At 41.1% G+C, this 23,733-nt stretch overlaps 1 protein-coding gene across 1 annotated transcript in view; it reads left to right on the top strand.

Annotated features, from left to right (window-relative positions):
* The first annotated feature begins 4,089 nt into the window (after nucleotides 1-4,089).
* The window catches only part of HOMER1 (homer scaffold protein 1), an 86,253-nt gene continuing 66,609 nt past the window's right edge, over nucleotides 4,090-23,733 (top strand). The window contains exon 1 of the mRNA XM_056514738.1: nucleotides 4,090-4,542. Coding sequence (XP_056370713.1) covers nucleotides 4,538-4,542 — 5 coding nt within the window. The 5' untranslated portion in view covers nucleotides 4,090-4,537. The remainder of the gene's footprint in view (nucleotides 4,543-23,733) is intronic.

The following is a 23,733-nucleotide window of genomic DNA, read 5'->3' as shown; positions in this document are numbered from 1 at the left end:
TCCTGCACCACCCTGTGCTTTGCCTTGCCTGAAGCCATCCATCTCTTATTTGATTTTCGCTTTACCTGTATTTTTGTGAAGAAGCAGGCACTGAACTGCTGCTGGTTTCCAGGCATGCCCAAGACTGCCTCAATCAAAGTGCTCTAGACAAAGAAGTATTCTAAAATAGCAGGGAAAAAAAGCAACTAACTTAGAGCTGAAAGTCTTGTCATCACTGTTAAAATTCCTCATGTTTTATCCCTTCAGTTTGCAAGATGAATTGATTGTGTATTTCTCCTGTTAATATCTGTTGTGGCCGGGTAGCTGTTAAGATGGTTGTAGGTAAAGAAGCAGGAAGGGCCTTTGCAAGGGTTCCAAAAAGATGTTTATTTCTGCCACGCGCGGGAGAGTCCAGGGTCAGAAGGAAAGGCAAAAGCAGGCCTTGTGGTGAGGGTCCAGGCTTAAGTACACGGGTCTTTTGGGGCGGGGGAAGCATCAGAGACCAATTACCAGAGGACATGGGGGTGGCACAAGAGTGGGGTTAGGGCAAGGGAGCCAAAAGGGAAACAGGATGGGAGTGACCGAAAGACTGAGGGACAGGGAAGGGGGCACGTGGACGAGCCAGGGAACAGAACAGGGGTACATTGGCATGACAGAACAAGGTTTGCTGTGATAGAAGCTTTTTATGTTTCCATAACTTGGGAATGCCTTTTAGGGTCTCCACAAAAACCTATGATTAATCACCTGGCCTGCTTACTTCGTATGTACAGTTCTGCATTAGCTGACATAGATCACCATGTTTCTGCATCATATATTAATCTGGGGAATGGCAAGAGAGAAAACTGATTTCAGTAAGCTTGCAAGTATAAACAAAAGCTTTTCCAAGACACAAATAATGTTAATTCGACAAAATCAACCTGGAAACTAATCAAGACTGTAAAAGTGTGTAATTGAGACAAAGCTTAATTCTTAGAGAAACCTGTCAGAACTGGAGGCAATGTAACAATAAATATGGAAGATAAGTAATAAATTTGGTGGACTTTCTGCACTTAAATGTAATAATGAACAAAAAAAACCTGTTTAAATTAAGAATTAAGAATAATAAAAAAACAAATCATTGATTTACTTGAAGCTTTCTTTGTCCCTACAGTTCTGTTTCCCTACCCAAGATCTTACCTGTCCCAATACTCATATTTTATTACTTACAGAAATACATGAAATATAGAGCTCATTTATTTCACAAATCAATAAAGACATTCTTGATATTCCTTCCACATGTTTCTTTGTCCATGATTTTGTTCACACCTCTGATTCTCAAGTGAAGACACTATTCTTTACCCAGACTTCAATGTGTATTTGTCTTCTTTTATATTTTTTTCTCTTTTCTCTTCATTCTTGGGAATTTCTGGGTTTGTACCCATGCTGTAGAAAAGCATACTTCATGCAAGACAAATATGTGAACAAGTTGAAAGGCAGAGACAGATGGAATCATCTTTGTGATACCTAAACAAAATACTGTGAACATAATGAAATGCATTTGCATTAGTGTGTGAGCTTGAGTTGTAAGAACAAAACTGATGCAACAGTTACTCATATATGAAGTTAGAGCCTTAGATTCCTAGCTGCTGACCTGCCATTGCTGCATGCACAGTACAGTTTCAGAAGCTAATGAATATAGACTCCTAGCTACCTGACATTGGTGAATAAGCACATACAAGCTAATTCTTGTTTATGCTTGCCTAGTCAGCATTAATTCTGATATTTTTCTCTCTAATCATATAGAAAAAGGAATAGTTATGAATCTCCATCTTCCTCACAACCCCAGCACTAGAGAGTATCTCTGTTTTATGAAAGAAGCCTGCACACAGTTTAATTTTTAGTGGAAAATACTAAATAGAACTTCATGTTTCAGAGCTAGCAGGTGAAACCCAACCACAGCAATTGCAGTCCAGTGAAGTAATGCAGCCTCATCATACCTATGCAGGTTCTGAGCATGGCACACAACAAACGTTAGACTGTTGTCACTCAGATTAAAGTTTTTTTAGTTCAGTGCCTTTACTTTAGCTTATGAGGTGGTGTGTGGGAAATAAGAAATGGGAAACTGAGGAAGCTGTTCTTTTCTACCTCGTGAGGCAGTATGCCTCACTGCTACTCCCATAGTAATGAGTCATGCTGGGTTTCCTATGATTGTTTGTGATTGGAGGAGGTTTGCCTTAATATTTAATTTATCATCCTTGCTTTCCCCATAGCTGATTACTTTTAGAGGTCAAAATGTTGAAACAAGAGTCTGTAAAACATGCATCTGTAAAATAAAACAAGTTTGGAAATGTGCATCCTGACTCTGGGAAGATCAGCTTGTTAGCCAAATGCTTTAGCTGTCTTTTATTGCAGCCTCTTCCTGGCATACACTTGGTCCCAAGGAACAGAGGTTCTGTGAAAGGAAAAACGAACAAAGAAGCAACAGCTTTAACATGGTTGGTTTTATCATGCTTTACAATTCTGTAACACACATTTGGTAATATTCTGGGCTTCTTCAATTTTTATGTGGAGATTGGCATCTAGTATAGTATCAATATCTTCCTCTTATGCTCATTGTAGTTTAATAGGCCTGTGGTAGCTACAGTTAGGCAGAAAATACTGAAAGATGGCCTAGCAAGGAGCATGTTCCACCTGGGGCTATCCAATGCCACTGGCAGAGTACTGTAGTCTTTCAATCTAATGTTTACAAATTGTGGAAATCTCAGGCACTTAATGGAAGTATTTGCATAACTTAAGATGAGGTATATCCCTCCAAGATGGTACGTGGTGCTGGAGCTTGAGCTGATGGATTAGAAGTGTGCTGTTTGCGTGGCACAGCTGAAGAGCTCAGCCAAATATTGTAGGTCCTATCCAGCTTACAGTGCTGGCTCTTTCTTTTCGGTAGTACTACCGTGGATGTGCTGGGATCTACATTTTTGGGGGGATAATTTTAGAATGGCTGCCGTACTTCTTCCCCGTTTTTCCGGTAACGCCGTCTGTGTTAAGTGTCTGCAGAGTGTCTGCAGAGCAGCGGGACGCGGGCCCGTGTTTTGGCAAGGCGGAGAGCTGGGGAGTTGCAGTAGCCACGTTCCGGAGAGGGCTCCGCGCCGCCTTCGCCCGTGACTCCGTGACACCGGCTCTCCCCGCCGAGCCGCCGGGCGCGGCGTTGCCGTGGAGACGGCGCCGCAGGGGCCGGGGGCGGGAGGAGGCGGCCCGGGCGCCGCCAGCAGCCCGAGCCCTCCCCGCTCCGCTCTCCCCCAGCCGCCGTTCCCTATTATAGAAGAGCTTCCGGCGGCGTGGACCACTCTGACATCATCCTCCGCACCCCGGTGACGGCAGCGCCGGGAGCGGGGCGTGACGTCGGTGCGTAGGGGAGCGCGGTGACGTGTTCTATTTAAAGCTCCCCGGGCGGAGGATGGAGGCAGAGCGAGCAGGTGCCGCCGCGGGCAGGAGCGCGCTGGCCGCGTGCGGCGCAGGGCTGTAGGGCAGGGCGCGGCTCCACTCCGCTCTTCTCGCCTCTTCCCTTCCTTTCCCGTTCCCCGGGAAGGAGGAGCGGGACGAAGGAGGGGGCTCCGCGCGGCGGCTGCGCCTGCCCGCCGCGAGGGGACGAGCGGGCGGTGGCGGAGGTGTGAGGCGGAGGCGGGGGATGCGAGCGGGCACAGGCAGGGGCTCGTTGGCGCCGGAGCAGCCGGGCACCGCCTGAGGCGGCCATCGCTCCCTCCCTTCGTCCCACCGGCGGGGCTGAGCCCGCGGCCCCGCCGCAGAACAGCGCGGGCTCGGCGGCGGCGGCCCCTCCCGCCGCCCGCTGTCAGTGACCGATCCGCCGCGCCCCAGGACGATGCCCGCCCGCTCGCTGCAGAAGAAGGCGTGACGGCGAGGAGCGGGCCCGCCGCCGCGGGAAGGAGGAGCGGTGCCCCGCATCTCCGCAGCCGGGGGTGGGCGGGCGGGTGGATCGGGGAAACGGGGCGTCCCGGTGCCCGCGGGCGGCGCACGGCCGCAGCTCGTCGGTAGCGGCCTCTCGCCGGGAGTCCGATGCCAGCGCCGGTGCCTTCGCTCGCTCTGCCTTCTCGGGAAAATGCATCCGTGCCCGCCACGCGTCTGGTGGCGGTGCTAGGGGGAGCGGCGGCGTGGAGCTCTGTGCGCACCGCCTGCCCCATCCCGCTCCGCCTCTGAGGCACACGGAGCCCTCCGCGGCCGCGCACGTCCCGGCCAGAAGCGCCGCAGCCGCCGCCAGTCCCTCGCGGAGAAGGCGAGCGCCTCCCCGTTCGCCTGCAGGAGGGGACCCGTCCGCCCCCGAAGCCACCGCTGCCGCCCGCCCGGGGGCCGGAGCCGCTGCCTGCGGGCGCCCGGCGGGGCCGGTGGCCATGGGAGCCCGGCCCGCGGGGGGCGCTCCCTAGGGCGCGGGCGGCCCCGCTCGGCCCCCGACACCTGCGGCGAGCCCAGAGCTGCGGCCCCGCCGCCACGGGGCTGCAGAGCTGCCGGCGCGGCGAGGAGCGCCCCGGAGACGCGGCACCACCGGTGCCAGGCGCTGCCGGCCGCCATGGGGTAAGGATGTCGCGGGGGCCGCCGCGCTGGTGGCGGGGATGGGGGTGGGAGCGGCCGCCCGCGGAGCCGTGGGCGCTGCTGGATGCGCACGGAGTCGAGGGGTCTCACTGGCGGGGTGCGCCAGCAGCAGGAATCCTGCTGCAGTCGGTGCCGTGCATCAGCCCGGTGAGGGGAGAGCAGTGCGATCAGTGAGGGGCGCACCGCGATCTGCAGAGGTTTGTCTCCCACGTCGGAATTCTGGAAGAGCCGTCTCGGCTCCCAGTTCCCCACCGTGAGGACCTCTCCCGGGTTGTTCAGTCCTGAAAACGAGTGCTTTAAAGTCAGTGTGCTTGAGTGAAATTCCAGAACAGCGAAGGCTCTCTTCCACCCTTCTGGAGTCTTCAGAGAATATCGAGCAACACGGGTATATCTCAATAAATTAAAGGCTCTAAGGAAATCGGTTTCACAGCAGGCTCCCTAGTAAACTGGGGAATCCACCTGAGAGCTTAAAGAAATGAGAAGAAATGAAATCTATAAAATTAATCGGGGCTCATATAAATTGGTAGATAAAAAAGGGGCATAGATACCTATGAAAACTTTCCACAGTCGTATCCTTGGGAATCTGTATAGTGGTTTGAAAAAATAATTCATTCTACCAGGTTTGTCTGCTAGTGGAATGGAAACTCATCTATTCCAAAGCAACAGAAAACTGGTATAATCTGGCAAACTGCAAGGTGGAGTCAGATTTTCTGAGTCTACAGAAGTTACAAATCATGTCCTTTGTATTTTGGTCATTTAGGAATTCGGATTTGAAATTGGAATATTACTATGGGAGTTTCAAATGTCTCCTCAAGCTGTTTAGGGCATTTGAATTCTTCAATTTATTAACTTCCTTTCATGTGTGGTGATAGCAGCTGTGTCCTTGTCTCTGTCCTATCACTGGGGGGTCACAGGTCAGTGTGTAGGAAGAAATGACTCCTTGCTCCTTAGGCTAGTTTTTATTTTTCTGTTGTCTTCCTTTCCATTAAAAAAAAAAAAAATCAAACAGAATAAACCCAAACTTGCAGCTGTCTACATACCCAAGAAAGTGTTGTTTCTGCCAAAAGTCTAAATAATATTATAATTTTTTGGGATATATACTTAAAATTGCTAGTCAGGCACAGGATTATGTAAAATTAAAACAGTGGAAACCTTCTTACTGATTTAAAATCAGTACAGTGTTTGTAGATATTTGATTTAAGTGTATCATATTACAAATCCACTGAACTGTTGAAGAGGAGCAAACATATTGTCTCCTGAACTCCAGTTCTGGTGTTTTAGTGTTGGAGCTTCTTAATAAACAGTACAAATCCCAGTCGGTAGAGAGCTGAAATGATCTTTAAAAACACAGTTTTTTCTGTGATGACTTGAGTAGTGTCTTGGTACATGAAGGTCAAGACTAAATTTGCTAGCAAATATTTTAATAACACTTTAGACAGTATGCTTTGGGGTATTGCAATTCCTTTGCAGAGCGTCTTCTAACTAGGAGGACAAACCTCAAAATGTAGGAATGTGTACTGAGAACCCCATATTTCTGTAAATCTGAGTGAGCACACCCAAGCCAGGGCCAGCACCTACTTAGTGGATCTGTGGTTAGGTATCAGACATTTGCTTCTGTTCAGAGCAGAGGTCTTGATTCGGTAGCTGTTTTTTATTAATTTCTATGTGCAAATGCCCATGGATTTCAGAGTATTTCTACACCAAGGTGCACTGGACTTTTAATTCAGCACTTGATACTCTATTCTCTACTAAGGTCTAAAAATTGAGTGTTCTAGAAGAAAGTTGCAAAATCATTGGTAATTCAATGTACCTGGGTAACATGATGGTCTGTGTATTGCATTCAGTATTTAATGGGTACTGCTATGCTGTGTAAGCTTGTAGACTTATCTTGTAGTACCTGGCTGGTGGAGAGCTCACCTATTTCAATGGTTATAACACAGAAAACTTGGGGAAGAGAAGTTGGCTTGCCAAACCAGCAGGGTTTTTCTTAATGAAGAATTCACTGTTCTGCTGGTGTAGTTCAGACTGTTTGGCATGTGCAATATCTTTAGGGAAGCCATGCACTGGGTGTGTGGTGGAAACCAACTGGTAAGTAACTGGGCATTGGGCCAGTGCTGCTATTAAACATTTTTTTGGGAAACTTGAAACTGGAAAAATGTAGAGCAGTTCAGGGCACTTTCTTAGTGCTGTATCCTGTATGTCTGTGCGTATCTCTCTTCTCATAGAAGGTAAGTGTATCAAGCCCTAAGGATTTTATAGGCCATACACACAGGATGTCCAGTCTTGTTTCTCTGTCTGCTAGTCTGTCTCACTTCTCCCAGTTCCTCATTCCTATTGCATAAAGACAAGTTCTTATCAATAGTTGCTGTTGAATGATATAGTGGTGTTGAGTGATGTACGTTGTGGACAACCTTTTGTTGTATTGACCACATAAAATACAGCATTCTTTAACAGGGAAACATGGATTTTGTGTAAAAACTGTGTTCTGTCCTAGTTGATAACATGTATTCATGTGTTCATTGCCGGTACTGCACAATCAGTCTTCTTTGAGCAGAAGTCTGATGGCATTAAAAATCCTCAAGTAACAGCTCTAAAGCATACTCAGGATTTATACTAGCAGTTTAGGCTGTTGTATGTATTGATCAGGTAAGTACTGTGTTACAAGCTGGAACCATTGTTGTATTTTTGTTGTCATTGGTACTGCTTGTACTTCAGTCTGTGAGCAGGGGAAGTAGAGACAGTAAGGACAGTTGGTTAGGCTAGAATGAATACACTTCTTTTCAGACACAATGAGGAAGATGCACAGTGGTGAATTATGGTAGGGATGAAGAAATTGATATCCTATTAAACATAATTATCTAGTATTAATTCCTGATTTATTGGTAGGTAGTCTCTCTATTACTACTTCCCATGTTGGCATTTACATGATGGCTGTGCACAAATACCTAAATTTGCTATTTGTTTTTCCCATCATTCATGCTGAATTATAAGGAATTACAAGGTAAAAGCTTCTGGAAGATGTGCTGATCTCTGTCATGTCATGTTAATCAAGGTGTCTTTATAAAGGCTTCATCTTCAGTTTTGTTGGACTATATTTAGTATGTTATCTTAGTAAAGGTGGTTATGATACGTGTCAGTTTGAGATGGCAGAATTAGAATACTGGGGTTCTTAAGTTGGCTGGAGAATATTGAGAAAGATTAGCATTTTAGGGTATACTTGTTAGTGCAGCACTTGCCTAGAAATAAGGCAATAAATAATATTTAATTTTTGGTGGTCTGCAACTGGTTGATCCAATCCTAGATCTTACACAATTTGAAATATGTGCAGTTAGTCAAAGACATTTCTTTAAATAGGACAAACTATGGTCTTGTCCTGAAATGTTTCAGTTTGCTTTCTGTATCTGGGTAACAAGACATGAACGCTGTAAAGCTGTTGGGAGACAGAAGTATTATTGATCATTGAATTTGTCCAGACTCAAATTCTTTAACCTGTTTTTCTCCCACAAGTTTTAATGGAAGCTTTCCCCAAACTTTGTTATAGCAACACTTCCATCAGCTGTGCTCCACAGAAATACTGCAGATAGTAGAGTGGAAGGTATAGCTTCTTGGCAGTATTCAGCATTACTGCAATTCCTGGTTGTCTCAGGGGTAAAATGAGATGCTTATTGTGTGAAAGCAATGGTGGCAAAATAGTTTATGCTGTCTAATGCAGCAAAATGGAGAGTCTAACAAGTTCTACAGATAACACTAACAAAACTTGATTATCAGTAAAGAATTAGTACCTATACAGACTGCATGGAAGTCAGCCTGAAATGGTTAATAAACTACTTTTCAGAGAACATTATGTGTAGACTTCTACAATACTTAAGTTATATTCTGTCACAATCACTTTATGACTTCAAAACAAGCACGAGAAATCTGAACCAGATCTTCTGGCCTGGCAAAACATAAATGTGTCCTGAGCCTCATGAGGGGGTGATTGCTGATCTAGTGAAAGAATTTGTCATGAATTAAGATTGTAATTGATCTTTTAAGGTACTTCCATGCATTGTTAAGATTTTATAGGCCAACCCTTTAGGAAAAATCCTGCTTCTTAAAAATGCACATGAATCCTTCCGATTCATCATGTGGAGATTATTTTTATTCTCAGTGTCTCAAGGCAAACATCGATATGTGTGTGTTCTTTGTGTGCGTGTTCTTGTGATTTGTTTTTCCAAAACAGTGCTTGCTCTATCACAGTTACTATTATCTTTGCAGGACTCAAGTAGATGTTAAGCCATTATCTAAGGAAATACAGAGTCTTGGAGCCACAGAGAATGCAATGGCTTGCAATTCTGTAACAGGTCAGCGCTTCTAATCAGGGAGGGCCCTGACACTTAGCTTGAGATGAGCAGAGTATTTCTGCCTGCTAGTAAGTGAAAGTTTTAAGTTGAATTTAGATATCACTTTATGGGAAATTTTGTTGTAAAACATTTATTCTTTATGATTGTCTCATAAAAAAACTGTAGTTTGATTTAAAGCTTTTAGTTAATCATCCTTTAAATCATTGCCTTTCAAATCTGTGTCTATGCACTAGTGTACTTCAGAGAAGAGCATTATCTAGGCTGTAACACCAATTTACTGGTAGTTTCTCATTAGTATAGGTTGTTTTGGTTGAAGATACGGTTTTCCAAAGTATTCCAGACCATAAAAACAATGCAGATCCTTCAACCTGACTAGAACTTTTTCTTCTCCTTTAGATGTCTGTAATTTGGAAGCTGTTGAGCCTAAAGTAATTACCAAGGACCAAGGTCTCTGCTAATCCAGAAGCTAAAAGTTAAGAGGTGCTTAGGAAGGAAACCAGTGTGGTGTGTTCATACCCAGCCAGGCTGCGACTAGGTCTGAAACTGACCTTGCACGAGTATATGTGCCTGTGCTTTGCCAATGTGTGCTTTGTATATGAGACAGTTTTGACACTGGAGAAGACTATCAGGCTTCCCCATGTATGTGGTTAGTAACAGTTAACTGTGACGGTAAACAAAGAAACAAAAGTATTATTTAAAGTGGAAAAAACACAGTCCACTTATTTTTTAAAGATACCATGAAACATGTATTTAAATGCCCTATTTAAAAGCCCTACTTAGGTGAAAGCTTTCTGGAAAAAAAAAAAAAAAATTAGAAGAGCATCCTTTCCGGTTCAGGGTTTTGTGCTGTTCTCCCTGCAAGGCTTTTTCAGATATATTTAGTCATAAAGGTAGGTGTAATGGGTGTGAAAGTACTGCATTATGAAAAATCTGCTTTTATATCCAGTTTCGATAGTAGACTTCTTCTCACCATTCTGTTTCAAGCTTTTTATATTTCTCAAGGCTCAGCCGTGTGAGATCCACCAAAATTAGTATTGTGTCCAGGACAGAAATATTAGAGAGGAGAAGAGGCTAGAGGGAGCTGTGGGTTTATTCTGCCTGGTCCTTGCACTATTCAATGTTGAGCTCTGTTTTATCTACCCAGAGTCCTGGTAGTGGCATTACTCCATTTGGTGAAGTAATGGAACTGTGTTTCAATACTATATTGATCTTCTGGAACTGCATCATAATCATGCTTCTGGCAACAGACTGCACTCTGATATGCATCTTTGATGGCAAGTAGTGGTGAATGCTGGTCATCCTTAAAAAGTTAGTCTAGGAAGCTACTGTTTAAACATGCAGTAGATGATGTTGGCTTGCCAGATACAAGCATATATTGACATTTCCAGTAACTAGTCACAATTTCACTTTTTTTTAGTTAAAGTTACCAAGTTAGCTAACTTAAGCAGACTGCATCACTCATTTTCTGGAATGGGATGGGAGAACTTAAAATGCTCAGGTTTTTCTTCTTCCTTCACATACATGCAGATGATTCAGAGGCACAGTTTTGTTGATGTTTGTGGTTGTGCTCTTTGCCAACATCCTGATCATTAAATTTTCACAGATCTTGCCACCAAACAGTGGGAGCCGTAGAAGGCAAGCAGTGCTTCTTCCGCTTACCTCCTACAGCACCAATGTTTGTGCAGTGAGCTATGTCAGTGCTGTAACCTAGCTAACTGCAAATACAGGGGTGTGCACAAGGGAAGGGCCATTACAGGTGGGATAGACCTACTTTTTACTACAGCAGTGTCTGTTTATCCTGTGGCAAGTTTAAAAAGGTCTGAACTCAGACCTACCTGTGCTGAGCTTTGCTCCTCCATTTTGAAGCTCAGGTCTGGAAAGATTTTTTGTGACTGTCCACTAGGTTGAATCTCAGCTTATTGAGAAATTGTATTTTTTTCCCCACTGAATAGTATATTTTTAGTAGAACAAAACAACACTACAGCCAAACCCAAACAAGCAAATTTGCTAAGCCCAAACCATAATGGGTCATATTGCTGGGTGTAGAATTTGGTGTTTTAATGTGCTTTTGAATTACCTATTGTGTAAATAGTATGCTGTAGTCTTGGATCCATAATTAATCTTGAAGCTCTTCTTGTAATGGCACATATGATAAGATCTTCCCTGAGTTTTGAAAACTGAAGAAAAAGCTTTAAATGATCAACACTTTACAGTGAAGTGTTAGTAAAATTAATTATCTTTGACACATACTCTCACAATTCTTAGGCCTACTTCTTAGGCCTGTTCATCTAGCCCTGGCTTGTACAAAATTCTGAAAGAATGTACTATGTCATACTGGAGAAAACAGTGTTTTCTCCAGTATGACTTACTGTGGAGTATACAGCCATGGCAGGTATCTTAGCATACTTTTCATGCTAACAAAAATAAGCAAATGTAATAATATGTGCTGCATATCTCTTGTCAAATGACTGTATGCAGTAAACTGGGGTACTAAGCAGATATTTGATTGATTGGCTTTAACCTCTGCTTTTGCACTACTTGGGTTTTTCACTGACTGTATGTGATGCTTCTGGATACTGATTTCCAAGTGCTCTTTCAATTTTCAAGTGTAAGTTCAGTTTTTACATCTAGACATACAGAGGAACTGATTTTACCAGGAAACAATTAGCAGTGCTTGGGAATAGATGGTATCCTGCTGATTTGAGTCTTGGGTACTCATGGTTCTCAGAAGTACTGCACAGCTCAGATAGTATGTCTTGCTACACATGATAGTAGAACTCAAAGAATATTTGGGAAGTTTTCATTAAAAACACACAGGTGCTAAAGTATATGATTAAATAATGGTCTATTTTGTGAAATGAAAACTGAATACTAGATTCCCTAGGATAACCTCATATCTGAATGTAAATGCTGCCCACATGTCTTACAATAGATCTTAATGGGCTACTTGAGATCTGAAGTATTTTTTACTGAGAATTATGTATTTGGTGAGCTTAAATGTGACATAGAAATTTTAAAAAAAAAACAAAAACCAACACCAAAACAGCAAAACTTCCTCTTTTGTCCACATTGATTATAGCTTTTAAAATCAGACTGCAACAAAAGTTAGAACAGTTCTGTTACTGGGTTGAAATGATGAAGAATATTATAGGGTCCTTTTTAATATGCCACTTTTATTGTTAGCAGAACTGGAGAATTAATATTAGTCTGGAGTGAAGTTTTAGACAAATAAATACAATCTGCTTCTTCCCTAATTTTTCTTACAAAGAACAATTTCATTTGGCCTTAAAATATATTTAAAGAGTCCTTCTCTTCTTTAGTAACAACAGCAAATCCAACATTTAAAGAAAACTTCTGCTGTTGAGTGCTCAGAGATGGACATGGTATTCCTCAAGTACTAAGTCAGCCTTTACAGATAGAATCCACATCTAGATCTTGTAAAGGTTTCCTTCTGCTCCATCATCGTGTTTATCTTCTTGTCTTGGTACTTCTGCCACTGGCTAATGTTTTTGTAAAACCCAAGACTTGCTTATTCAGGGAACCCTAGATAATTTTTTCTTATATGTATGCTCTTTGTTTTCCTGAAGAACTCTTACTCTTCATTTGCTTGCAACACTGGAAAAATTTTTACAATTGACTATGGTATGTGTACTTCCTGCTCATGGCATTCTATTTACTATATTAACCAGTCTGTTTATAAACAGAAAATCTGCTCTGAGTGGAAAATGGCAGTTCTTGCTACATGGACTAGTATTTGATTCTTCAGTTAAGCCTCTTTTGGACATAATCATGGGAGCACCTAGGTGCTCTAGTTTGGGAAGACTTGACCATGTTTACCATGCATCTATAAAATGTTTTCACATTTCAGCTTTCTTTAAAACTGACTTTGCAATGCAAGCATTCTGTAAGTAACTAATGAACCTGCTTGGTTTATTTAATGGATACAGAAACAGCTTGGTTTCTTACATTTAATATCTGTTCTGATATTTATGTACAGGTGGAGGTGAGGGAGGCCTTTCTAGTTCTTGTTTCACACATAGGTTTTGAAGGCATGGAACCCTATGAGTTCATTCAGGTACCATGTGAGGAAAATTGTTCACAGAAAAAAGGTCATGCTGAAATAACTAGCTCTTAACAAACACTGGTTCTTGGTCTTTGATTAGGTGCTTCTTAACTGTAGTAGCATGCTGATATTTTTATTGAGGTGGTAAATATAGGCCTCTAAGGTAGGCAATTTGAGTCAAAACTTCTGCACCAGCTGTATGGTACCCATTTTTTTTTTTTTTTTCTCATTTTGTCAAAATGCTAAGCAGTGCTCTGAGACCTGAATTTTTAAAGTTATTTTTGTCTGAGTTAGGCCCTGACACCCAGCTGCTATACTGGGGCTAGAACTAAGGTTGTCATAAGTGCTTTTCAGAGGTATAAGCTAAATTTCGAAGTGTTGTTTGCAAAGTGATTGCTATTACAGTACACACATCACAGTACAGCACATAATACTTTGGCTTTACCAGCCTCCATCAGCACAATCAAAGTGCATGAGCTGTCAATGAGGAAATGTTTCTTTACATTATTTCAGTAGCACTACCTGAGGGTAGTACTGATGCTGTTTTGTGTTTCTGGAACTGTCCTCTTCACAGAATGTGTAAAATAGGAAGGGACCACAGTGGGTCACATTGCCCAACCTCCCTGCTCAAGCAGTGTCATCCCAGAGCACATTTCACAGGATTGTGTCCGGACAGTTTTTGAATATCTCCAGTGAGGGAGACTGCACAACCTCTCTGGGCAATCTGTTCCAGTGCATGGTCACCTGCACAGTTACAAAGTTCTTCCTTATGTTCAGGTGGAATTTCCTGTGCATCAGTGTCTGCCCATTGCCTCTTGTACTATTGCTCAGTACCACTGAGAAGATGGTCCACCACTGGTCCATTGTCCTGGCACATTTCCTTCCAAAGCTTAGATCTGTTCCTCTCTCAGTTTTTTCTTCTTGATGTTGGACAGCCCAGCTCCCTCAGCCTTTCCTCATAAGAGAGATGCTCCAGACCCCTCATCATCTCTGCTGCCCCACCCCAGGAGCTCCATGTCTCTCCTGTCCTGAGGAGCCCAGAACTGGACACAGCACTCCAGGTGAGGCCTCACAGAGCTGAGTGCAGGGGCAGGATCACCTCCCTTCACCTGCTGGCAATGCTCCTCCCAATGTCCCCCAGGATCCCATTGGATTTCTTGGCCACCAGGACACGCTGCTGGCTCATGGGCAGCTTGTTGTCCAGCAGGACCCCCAGGTCCTTCTCTGCAGAGCTGCTCCCCAGCAGGTCAGCCCCAGGCTGTGCTGGTGCCTGGGCTTGTTCCTCCCCAGGTGCAGGACCCTGCCCTTGCCTTTGCTGAATTTCAGATGGCTCTCTGCTCATATTTCCATCATGTTGAGGTCCTTTTGAAGGGTTGTAGAGCACTCAGAAATGTCAGTCACTCCTCCCAGCATAGTATCATAATTGAATTTGCTGAGGAGAAATCTGCCCCTTTTTACAAGTCAAGGATGAACAAGTTAAGCAGTTCAAGGCCCAGTATTGAAACTTGGGGGACCACTAGGGACAGGCCTCCAACTTTGCCACTAATTTGGACCCTCTGGGATCTGCCATTAGGCCAGTTCTCAATCAGCCTCACTGTCCACTCATTCAGTCCACATCCCTGAGTTTTTGTATGAGGATGTTGTGGGCAATGATGTGGAAAGCCTTGCTGAAGTCGAGTAGACAATATTGTTCCCCTCATAAGCTGATTATCAATGGAATGAACAGCTAGTGCAGGTGTGGCTGTCCTTCTCTGCCTGTTGGGGTTCATCTCCATGGCACAGCACTTGGCACAATTTCTTGACTGATGCTTACTATGCAGACCTGCCTAACTTTTCCCTTGTCAGCTGCTGTAGTGGGCTGTGCAGAGCACTCTTTCCTGCATGCACAATATGTGTTCCTACTAGTGTATTTAAAAATTAATTTTTAATCTCACTACAGTGGGAGGTTGCCATGTCATGGGAAAGACAGGATTTGGAGCCATCTTAGGAGTATCTTCAGTGATCCAATGAGCAAACTGTATTACCTGTCAGGATACCTATTTGGGTGTTTGGAGAATGTTTGGTGTAAGTGTGCTGTGAACAATAAGAGAAACAGACCTGGAACTCCCAGTTAAGATCATTATATGTTCAATTACTGCATCCAAAATTCAATGGTGTTTACTTGGCTGTAAGTTCTCAGAAAGGAGTAACTTGCTGGCATGGTAATAATATGCTCAAAGTGAATTAAAGTTTTTATAGTTCCTGTAGTCCTCAATGGGTGATTCAAACTGATTGGTTATTTATGAATATAAAATTAATTTGCTTACCTTTCTAGGAGTCTAATTCACTTCCTTGATACAAATAAAATGATCAATTCTCGTCTTTTGATGGGGACCAGTGATTATTTTTTTGTCATTTGAAACTTAGCGTGCAACTGTAGCACTCTGGTTGGGATTGCAAGTTGTTTGAAGATCAGGTGCTGGTGATGAAATGTGTGTCTATTCAGCCCATCCTTGTGTAAGTTCTGATAGTTCCACTGGTGCTGATGGAAGAATGAGTGAGTTCAGCTTTGAGGTGTCTGCAGTCAACATGTGGTTGTGCTAGTGCAACACACCTATTTCAGGATGTTTATTTTTGAGGGTTATGTGCAAAAGCTCTTTAAACTGACTGTTAACTGACAAATTCTTAATGTCATATATGTTGTTTATGGGTTTTAAGCTGGAAATTAATGACATGAAAAGTGCCAGGCTCACTAAAAGAAAAATTTTTTACATGGAGAAAGCATGTCAAAATTAATAACCTGGAGTGGAAAAAGATGGAGTGGATGTGGTTGATTAGGTGAGAAGTGGTAAGGAGGTGTGACTGTTTCTATATGAAGTTCTGCAGGGAAGCAAAATAGAAGTTTAGAACCAATACCTTATTGCTTCTACACTTCTAACTGGTTGAATTAAAGCTATTAAGAAGCAAAGAGAATTTGCTAAAGACTGTGGTACCAAATGAGGAAACCTCATTTTAGTACAGACATATCTTTGAGACAAATTCCAAATGTAGAGTAATAAACAAGGAAGATATGCATTCCTTGGTTTTTCTTCTGTTAACAAATTGCCATGATATCTGGTCTTAATAATAACAAAATTATGACTAGTACTATTTTAGTGTTGTCTCTCAAAGTCAAAGATGATTGGAAAAACAGCAGTTAGACTAATTTTTAAATAGTATCACTGTTTACATTATAATTGCTGTTTATCTCAATGGAAACACACAATAACTTGATTCTATGCTTTTGTATTTCTTCTATTACTTTTTAGATTCCAGAATTCTCGTCAGTCTATTGTCAAAAGCTCCAGCTTTGCCACTTTGCTCCATAGCTGTGAAATACAGGCATCAGAACAGAAATTCTTGTCGTAGGCATTGATGAGACTTGATGGAGCATGCAAAATCACACTGAATGTCAAATCAGAAGATACCATGTTTACATTGTTTCTTGAACTCTGCTGTATTTTATGGAATGTAAGATGACGTGGGATTGCCACTCTTATTATTTCAGTGATCTACATAGCTTCATGTCCTAGTGCCATCCCTCTATTCTCACTTTTGTCATTCTGCACTACCTGTGCATGGTGACCCTTGTCAGTGCTGCTGAATGATTCTATTGCTGCCACTAAATTGATCTTTAGAACAGAGAATGTTGATTTATGGTCAGTCTTATGCTTTCATGTCAGAACAGAGTGAGGAGTTTCAGTCTGCCAATTTTCTGAATCTGCTGCTGTGGGTGGCATTTCTACCACTGTTGTCTTATTACCCTTAAATCCCACCAACCACTATGACTAACATCAAAACCTTGCAAGGTTTGTTTCTACCTATCTGTGCTTCAGCAAGAGCACCTAAGTGGCCCCGTGCTGTTTAGCTTAATTCTCAACTTGTTTCATTGTGAGTTGCATAAAACTGAAAATTGTTTTGCAAAGGAAACAACTGAATTTTAAATCTTAAAGAATCCATAAATTAATTTGAGGGTGTTTGTGAAATGTTAAAAGGAATGCAGGTCATGAATAGGCTTGCATTCTGGAGATGGCAGAGGTTGAAAATTATGTCCCATGTAGAGCCTTTCTCCTCATTTTCCTCATCTTTCTCTATGCACCTGGAAATGAGAGTGCTGCTGGGCCTGCTTGTAAAGCAGTACATGAGCTCCTGCCTCACTACCAGTGTCTCTGGGTCCAAAAGCAACTTTGTGCTCTTGTTCTCTCTGCTTCTATTGTTTGGAGAGCTGTGTTTATGATGCTGATGTAAGGGGTTTCTTTATTTTTTTTCCTTCTGTTTTTTTTACTCCGCCTAAAATTGTAGCTCTTGTAATGATTCTGAAGACTATAGATATTGTTCCTGAGGATCATGTCTAGAAAATATCTATTCATTTAACCTCAAGAAAACTGTGTTGCAGGAAACTATAACTTAATTGTCACATGACTTTGTATTAAAATACTGTGTGAACTAACAGTAGAAATTCAAGCTAAGCAGTTAAACTACTTAATATTCTCCCTTTTAAATATTTACATGAGTTCTGTAAGAGTAGTCTGACTGTCAGAACTTCATTGCAAGGAGATTTTAGATAAAGATTCCAAAGGAGAAATTGTCTTTGTACAGAGAGTATCAAGGAACTAGAGGAACTAACAGGAAGGATTGTGAATTGCTTTTGGGCCTTTCTAAACTTATTCTACTAACAAGCATGAATAGCGATATTTCTTCCTTTCTGTTTTCTTCTCCTTTCTGCTTGTATTGCAAGAGTACCTAAGTTGGATTTCCTTGCTTTAGAATGGACAGAAACAAATATTTTTAGACCATTAATTGCCTGCTTATTTCTAATTCCGGATGCAGCATAGCTGAGCTTACTGCCTGTAAGGGCTGTTGCAGGAATGTTAATATCTAGACTTCTTGCAGAAATGTCTCATTACATTGTCGTTTCAGGATTCTTTGTTCATAGAACCTGACATTAAGTAGGGTTGTTTTGTTTACTTCTGATAAATATTTTTAGTGACTAGATGTGTAAAAAAGCTGTACCTCTTAAAATTAATTGTCTAGTTCTAAAAATATAAGAACTTGTCTCCTGACAAGAATTTTCAAACAGAGCAAAATTGAAGAAAAAAATGCAGTATTTTACTATCATGATTTCTTAGTATTTTCACTACAGATAAGTATCTGTTCTAAAATTCAACCTAACATAGCTTAGCTGCTCTGAAGTCATTAAAAGCTAATGGTTAGTTCTATTCAATTGTAATTAAAACAAATTTAAGATAATAATTTATTTAGAGATACCTAAGTGCTTATTCTTCTAAATTGTGCAAGTAAGTGGACAAGGGTATCTAGAAAAATTCTGAAGATACCTATATCCCTGGAATAAGTTACTAAACTGAAGTGTAACCTCTGGGTACTTGATAATATACTTTTTGTTACCTGGTTTGTTTCCCAGACCTCTCACTTGATTCCTGCTATGAAAATGAACTTTTCAGGTTGTGTGGAAGGACAAAAAAAAAGAAAACCTTAGCATGTGGTAAGAGCGTATAGGGACATTGGAGAGCAGGCATTTAAAACAAACACAGAGAATTGCAGAAGTGAAAGCAAATCCAGTGTTAATTTTTCTTCTTTAAAAAAAAATCAGTTTAAGACTGCCCTATACATAACCTACAGATAGCTTTATTAATCTTTAGTATAAACAACTCTATATTCACTGTCATTATACCAAAAAATGTGAGTTTTATTAGGATTTTTCTTTGCTCTACTATATAAGCCTTAATTTTAAGTACTGGGTGCTGATTTGTCCTCAGCTCTGCAACTTTGCCACCCTCCATGCTGTTGATGTTTCTAAATTTGTGAGACTGTGATGCCTGTGCTATCCTACAGCTGAATGTACATCAGTGCTGTGGGAAAAGCTCTTTACTCTTCTATTAGATGCTTCACGAGTCCCTTACAAATGGGAAGCTCAGACAGAAGAGGAATGAGGTTAGGTAAACTTTCTTGTTTGTCTTCATGTTTTTCTAATAGCAGGAGTTTTATTTTGCAAAGTGTGGTAATCCTAACTCTTTGGGTTTCATGTGATGGCAATACATTTTAAGTGTTGTTTTACAGTGCCTACTAGTAGGAAACTCCCCTATCTCTTTCCTTTCCTTTCCTTCTCTGGAAGGTACCATGTATGGGCTTCCCTGAACATTTGGTTGAGATTAGCATACATAGAGTCATCCATTTGTTCCCCAAAACAGACTATTTTATAGGATTGCATACCTGTGAATTGTATAATTGTTAAGGTTGGAAAAGACCTGTAAGATCACCAAAGCCAACAATGAACCTAGAGCCAGCACCATGGTCGCATGTCCTCAAGTGCCATATCCAAATGCTTTTTGAACACTTCCAGGAATGATGACTCCACCTCTACTGTGGGCACCCAGCTGGATAACACTTACCATAAATATTTTTTCCTTAACACATACTCTAAATCTCCCTACATTTCCTCTCATCCCATTGCTTTTTACCTAGGAGAAGAGAATGACCCCGCCTGGCTACAACCTCCTTGGAGACAGTGGTAGACAGTGAAAAGATCTCCCCTCAGCCTCTTTTTTTCTTCAGGTTGTATCCCCCCAGCTGACTCAGCTGCTCCTCATATGACTTGTGCTTTTGTCCATACACCATGGCTCTGATACCCTTCTGAAGATGCCCCCCACTTTAGTGGATGTGCTAAAATATTTCCAAAAAGAATTTATTTCAGAAATATTTGAAGTTATGGACTTTCCTGACTTGTTTGATATGTAATCTGAAACTTCTATTAATTGATGCAATAATCACAATGAACAGTTTTTCTGCTAATGAAAATCCATAATTGCTGACTTAAGTAGAGTTCTGTCTGCTCATAGACATCAAATTTAACTTGGTTTGTATAAAATTATATTCTCTGCATCTAGCAGTATATACATACATGTTTTATATATACGTTTTAGCTCACAGTAAAATGTTGCAAGGTTTTTGTTTGTTTTGGTTTGGGTTTTTTATTTGGTATTTTTTTTTCTTTTCAAAAGTGTGGGGTGCCAAGGTATGCAAATAAAGTGCAACTTTTCCCTCTGTTGTCCAAATACTCACAGATTTTCACTAGTCTTTATAGAGACACTAACATTTCAAAGATAACAGATTTCTGGTAATCACTAAATTATTTTCTACTGACTTCCTGTACCTTGTGTCTCTCTTAGTACTGTGCAATATCCTACTTCAAGCTGTAGCAAATTGGTTTAAACTTCAGGCCCTTGAAAATGTAATGGACAGTATGTTATTATGCGTCTGGCTACGGTAAATGTATTTTTACTTGACTTAACAGGTTTAGTGAAATTTTCTAGATAATTTTTCTCCCTTCAAATCCTGAAAAATGGCAGGTATTACTTCAGATGTTATGCTAACTCCTAAGTGCTTAAAAATCTAATACTAAAAACTGATTCTGAAATGGAAACGAAGCGACTTTGAGCAAAGCTTGAAAACACTGCATGTGCAATGTTACATAGCTACAGAGCACAGTCTGAAAGTTTATATTTTGAACTTTGTAGATAAATAGGCAGACATATGTGTTAACTGGTAACTGTATACAGAAAACAAGCTTTCTTGTAGCCACTTTCTAAACATTTGCTGACTTCAAATAAACCTGATTCAAACTCAAAATGTAATGCAAAACAGGTCTAAGAATGTAGGTGTAGGGCTAGATAAATCATTGGTGGTATGGGAGAGATTTTGATTTGGTTACTTGATTCCAACTTCCCCTTTTTTACTACTCAAAGATTGTTTTGAGATATGAAAGTTATTATTATATATGCATATTGTACATGAAAGTTGTGTGTAAGACAAAGAGCAAAATCTGAAGTTGTAGGCATTAGGCAAGGCCACTGAGTGTGTTTGTTCAACTTTATATATAATTTTAACTTCAAGATGGTATTCTCAGTTACTTCCTGTCCAGAAAGAGATTACATTTCAGGGCAGTCTCCATACAATGAAAGCCAGTGTTACGCAGTAGATTCTCCCAAATGTATACAATTTTTATCAGACCTTAAAGCATTTTTATGAACACGGAAAATCCTGTGGTTTCCTGTTGCTTTGAACTGTTTGCAGAGCTTATTGACTCAGACTTCTTGAACAGCACTGACTGCTTGGATGCTGTAGTTTATGAATTAGTTTTGACTAGAGCTGCATTTTTAATCACTCTCCTAATTTCTTTTCAGGAATCTCTTCTCAAGCTGCTTAGAGTAACAAAAGCTTGCTACAGCTTCAGAAACAAGCTAGGGGAGAATATTTTTAAGACTAGCAGGACACCAGGAAAAAGCTGTGGGATTAGTATGCTGACATTTGGTGAAAGTAAAAAGATCTTTGTCCTATCCTAAATCTCAGGATAATCAGCAAATGCCTGAAATACCATGTGCAGTGTTTATGTTGTCTGACCTGGCTAGAAATTTCCTTTGATGACAGCTATTACAGAGGCTCAGAATTCAGTGTATGCAAAATGACCACCTGCAAACACGTGGTGCCTCCTGCAGGACTTTGCAGTCCTCAGGACTGCCAGAGACTCTGTGCTGAGCATGCCGTCTGTCGTGTAGCAGGGACTGCTGTGCCCTGGCTGTACTGGCATGAGCTTAGCACAGCTTTTGTCCAGCCTCCACCACTCCAACCAGCTTGGAGTATGGTTGCACTCCCATTTTGAGCACAGGGATATTGTCCTGTCTTTGTCTGCATGTGGCATCATTTTCCTCTGAAACTCCTTGTATGAAACCTGATGGATAAAATCTTGCTCTGTTTGCAATAAGAAAAAAAAAGTCTCCAAAGCACAATTTGTTGGTCTTGTTTTGAAAGCAGTCTTGTATGTAGACTCCATGTGCACTAAAGCCAGGAAGTCTGGATAATGCACTGAAGTTTGTAAGATCCACTTTGGAGAAATAAGCATTGACATGGAAGTCATGGAATTTTCACTATCAAAATTGATCTGAGTAAGAACACCCCATCACACATGCTTATTCATTCCCTTTTCATCTTACTGATTGGGGAAAATACCTCTGCTGAGAAATTTAGAACTTCCAGGTGGCAGGCAGTTCCTATGGTGGTTCCTTTTTTTTTTTTTTTGAAAACTCAGCTCCTCCATGGGCCACAGACACACAGTGTTAGCCTGTTTCTGTGTCTGCTGTCTGTTTGTGCCTGGGCAGCTCTTTGCTTCAGCTGTTGCTTAAGAGTTATCACCCACATCTCTCTTGTCTTCATCTGCAATCTTGGCCTCATCTTCTGTCTGCACAGAGAAGTTCATTACCTCATCCTACATAGTGCAGCAACTTCTCTGCTGAAACATTGTCAATTTAGCCAGTATGGAGGAGGAAATTAGTGTTGAATCTAATTTTTAATATGTTTCTTAGCATCATTAACACTCCATAAGGGAAGGCAAGTAAGACATCATGTAATGTTGTAGAGGTTCATACTTCTTTTCAGTGGCCTTATTGTTTTCAGAGTTACTAAGACAATGGAACCAGCCTTGAGAAATTACAGGTCTTATGGCATTCAAGATAATTTTGGAGTAATGGTAAACAATAGTATGAGGGAAGAAATAGGCAAAAAGAGGTCTTCACCACTAGTGCTGTAGAAATACCAGATGTTGAAGAATAGATACTTATTTTTTTAAAATAAGCATATACTAATTATGGATTAGCAAAGGAAAGTACTTTCTAACCTGCTGCACTAACTTAAGCTTTTTTTTTTTTTTGGTAAAGGCTGTGTTAAGATGTCAAAATGGAAAGAGTGGTTGGAAATTATTCATTCAACTGTTATAAGCAGGTTTATCTGCTAAACTTAGCTTAGGCCTGATCACGTGTCAATGAATGAATTTCTATATTGGTGGAAAAGCCTGTTTGACTCTGCCTGCTAAAGTGATAATTCTTGTGCTGCTTTACTCATCACATTTCTTCTCCGGTCCAGGAGGACTTGGCACTTCCTTCTTGTTAATCTTTGTTTGACCACTGTAATGTTGCAGCCTAAGGCAATTAAGAACAGCAGGATATGAGCCTTAATGTTTTTGCCTTGCCTGAGCGGGCATTTTTAATAGTCAAACTCTGTTACTATGGCATTTTTGTTGGTTTGTTTTCTTTTTGTTCAGCGTCAGTATATTTCTGGAAAAATGAATAACTTTGCTTTGTAATTAGTGAGGAGTTCTTGTCTCAGTTCCTATTTATGTCTTTAATGAATACTGAATACCTTCTGATAATGAAAGAAGAAGAAGAGAAAGCTGAAAGGAGAAGAGAGGGAAGAGTAAGAAACCAGTAGGGCGGTTTGGTTTTTTTATAGGATTGATTCGTCTTCTTTAAAGCTGTTCTTCCTTTCTTAACTCCATATGGATCAAAATAAGAGGATGGTGCTGTGTAGGGCTAACAATTGAACTCAATGATCCTTGAGGATCCGTTCCAACTCAACTAATTCTGTGATCCTGTGAAAAATAGTGGACTTATTTTTCCATATATAGAAATATATATTATAATTTTTTAAAAATGTATTTCACCTAGAAAAGCAAAGAGGAAACTATCTTCCTATTTAATTAATATTGCTATAACTAATATTGTTTCATCTGGATTGATGGATTGAAACTTCAGATGGGGAGGGCATTGTGTCCTTATGGGGATAATCGAAGACCAAAACTTTAATGTAAAATGTATTGCCTGAAGTTACAAATATTTTTATATGTTTTATACATCATGTGTTGATTGTTCACAGATGTTTTAGGAAATCTAAAATTTAAAT

The sequence above is a fragment of the Oenanthe melanoleuca genome, chromosome Z (assembly GCF_029582105.1).
Source record: "Oenanthe melanoleuca isolate GR-GAL-2019-014 chromosome Z, OMel1.0, whole genome shotgun sequence".
In the NCBI taxonomy this organism is placed as follows: domain Eukaryota; kingdom Metazoa; phylum Chordata; class Aves; order Passeriformes; family Muscicapidae; genus Oenanthe; species Oenanthe melanoleuca.
Note: the sequence above shows the minus strand (reverse complement) of the source record. Positions and strands in the feature narration are given on the sequence as shown.